Raw genomic sequence first — 3510 nt, 5'->3', positions numbered from 1 at the left:
ATAATATAATATATATATATATATATATATATATATATATATATATATTATATATATATATAATTAAAAGATTTAGTCATTTCCTTATAATATAAACGTTTGAAGTTTATATTTTAATGTATAAAAAATATATTTTTTTTTTTTTATTTTATTATTTTTACAATACCATAATTATAATATTATAGTATTATAATTTAATAATATTTTGTATATTCTTCAAGTGTATTAAGTATATTACAGAGAAGAGTATTATATATATATATATATGTGAATTTTATAAGTGTGCTATACTATTATATTATAATAATAAGATGTAGCATATAAATATATATATTATAAATAACAAAATATATGTTTTTAATATATTTATATTTATGTGTTTGTTTATTTTTATGTAGTTTGTAAATTTTGTTTCTTGTGATAAATATTATATGTATATATATATATATATAAACATATAAAAGAATAAGAGAGGAAATATAATAAATATATATATATATATATATATTTTTATATTTATATATATGTATGTATTTAATTGAATGTTAAAAGATTATAAGACATATCGATAAAAGAATTATCATACAACAAAATGTCAGGTGCTGCTATAGGAGTAGAAAACAGATGCTTGATGAAAAATAAGAACAACAAAAATAGTAGTTGTGAAAATGTAAATGTGGATATTAATTATATAATAAAAGATATATACGGTTATAAAAATTGTAAGAAAAGATGTATACAATTTATTGAGGATGATACGATATGTAATGATGATATAGATTTAAGAAAGATGAAAAATAAAAAAATAAAAGTAGAAAACATGTGGTACAAAAGACATGATAGTAATGACATGAATAATAATAATAATGATAATAATAATAATAATGATAATGATAATGATAATGATAATGATAGTCAACATAATAATAGTAATAATAATGATGTAGATAATAATACTTTTAAGAGATATAATAATTATAATGAAAAGTATGAAGAAAATCATAATATGGAAAAAGAAGTATACCATGCATGTTCAATACAATCACGAGAAAGATCCTGTGTTAATGATTTTAGTAATAATAATAATAATAATAATTATTATTATATGACTTATCAAATGAATGATGAGCATATAAAAAATAGTAATAATATAAAAATTCATAACAATGTTAATATAAATATGAGTAGTAATAATGTAGATAATAATGATGATGCAAATAGTATGGACAGTAATGTTGATTCTAATAATATGGATAATAGTAATGATACACATAATGTTAATAATAAAGATGATACAAATAATAAATATAATGATGATAATCATAATTATTATCATAAAAAACGAAATAAACAACAACCTGTCTTTTCTTCAAACGAACATGAAGATAAATATGTATTATCCAAGAAAACGGAATCGCTTATGGATACCATTTTATTTAATATACATTCATGTAGTGAAATGAATCAAGCTAAAAAAATTATGTTACCTTTATTAAATGATTTTATACAAAATAATTTTTATAAATATATAAAGTTTTATGAAGATAATCAAAACTCATCAAAACATAATATACAAACTCTACAGAAAGAAAAAAAAGTTTTGATAAGTGCAGTCAAAATACAATACCAAAAGATTCTACAACTACAAAAATTAATAGAAAATCAAAAAAGTGATATAAAAAAAAAAACAGAAGAATTAAATCAAATCAAAGCAAAAGTACATCAGTACTTTTATGATATAAATAATCCAAATAAAAGAATATTCTCAATACTTTCCCCGGACGTATACTAAAAAGGAAAAAAAAAAAGAAAAAAAAAAAAAAGAAAAAATAGCACAAATAAAATGTATATATTTATTAAGATATATAATATATATATATATATATATTATAAATTTTTTTTCCTAGGATTTGTTATACCATATGCTTATTTATTAACTCTTTATTTTTTTACATATAATATATTAATTTATTAAATGAATAATATAAAATACAATGGAGGGGGAAAAAAATAAATAAATATATATATATATATATATATGTATATATATATATTTATTTATTTATTTATTTATTTTCTTGTGAGATGTCGGAAATATTAACACATATTTTAAAATAGTAAAAACAAAAAAAAAAAAAAAATTATTCATATCATAATATATTTTTTTAATAATATATCAAGGGAATATTAACTATGAAAGAGTAAATTAAGGTCTTTTTTTTTTTTTATTCTTCTTACATATATATATATATATATATATATATATATATATATATATATATATTTAGATATATATTTATTTATTTATTTAAATATTAATTTATTTTTATTATTATTTTATTTTATTTTTTTTGTTTTTTATATATACTATTATATAATCATTAATTTAAGTTATATATTTAATCCATGTTAAAAAAAAAAAAAAAATTTGTGGAATAATTAGATATATTCACAAAAAATATTTTATCAGCACATATATAATTCATACATGTGCTATATTTTTTTAATTGTTATATATATGTATATATATATAAAAATATTTATTTATTTATTTATTCATTTTATACGTTAATTTCTTCCATTTAAATTTTTTTTTTTTTTTGAATAATTAATAATTTTTACCAACTTTATAAAAATTGAACATAAATATATTAAGTATATATATATATATATATTTATTTATTTATTTATAGTACTATTTTCTTTTTAATTTATACAAGTTCGAAGGTTATTGAACTTTATTTTTTAAGAACACAAAATTAATCCCTACTTTTTCGAAAAACCAAAACTTTTTTTGTTTTTTTTATACTCTATAAAGAGTTATAAATATCTTGAGTATACAAAATGAACAATGTGAACATTATTTTAATAATAAAATAATAATATCACATGTAACATTGATTTTTAGACATATATAGAATTATTCACATATATATATATATATATATATATAATATTTATTTTATTTTTATTAAAGCAAATTAGTAGAGTTTAGAATTAACAAATTATTTTTTTTGAAAATTAAAAAATCAAAATTTACATATATATGTTAATATATAAATATATTTATTAACAAAAAAAATATTAAAAAATAAAATAATAAATGAAAATATACATATATATAAATATACACCCACATATATATATATATATATATATATATATATATACATATTTACAATATAAAATTTTTGATGTAATTAAAAATTTGTTTATGTATTTATCTTAAAGCATAATTAAAAAAATAAAATAATTATAAAATAAAAAAATATTACATATATTAAAAGAATGTATTTTTCCTACAGTTCTTTATAAGTATCAACTTTTTAAATGATATATATATGGGACCCCCAAAAAAAAAAAAAAAAAAAAAAAAAAAAAATTTTATATGAATAAGACATTTTGATGAGCTCTTTTTAATTAGCAAATTTTTTTTTTTAATACGGAAAAATTTTTGTTGAGTTTTTTTTTTTTTTTTTTTTTTTTTTTTTTTTTTTTTTTTTTTTTTTT

At 15.1% G+C, this 3510-nt stretch overlaps 1 protein-coding gene across 1 annotated transcript; it reads left to right on the top strand.

Moving 5' to 3' along the window:
* Nucleotides 1-592: 592 nt before the first annotated feature.
* Nucleotides 593-1792, top strand: PRSY57_1413500 (hypothetical protein; the record flags this gene model as incomplete). The annotated part of the gene is made up of 1 exon (XM_012909752.2): nt 593-1792. The coding sequence occupies one exon, from the start codon at nt 593-595 to the stop codon at nt 1790-1792; it is 1200 nt and encodes a 399-aa protein (XP_012765206.2).
* Between the last annotated feature and the right edge of the window lie 1718 nt (nt 1793-3510).

The sequence above is a fragment of the Plasmodium reichenowi genome, chromosome 14, assembly GCF_001601855.1.
Source record: "Plasmodium reichenowi strain SY57 chromosome 14, whole genome shotgun sequence".
Classification (NCBI taxonomy): Eukaryota; Apicomplexa; class Aconoidasida; order Haemosporida; family Plasmodiidae; genus Plasmodium; species Plasmodium reichenowi.
Note: the sequence above shows the minus strand (reverse complement) of the source record. Positions and strands in the feature narration are given on the sequence as shown.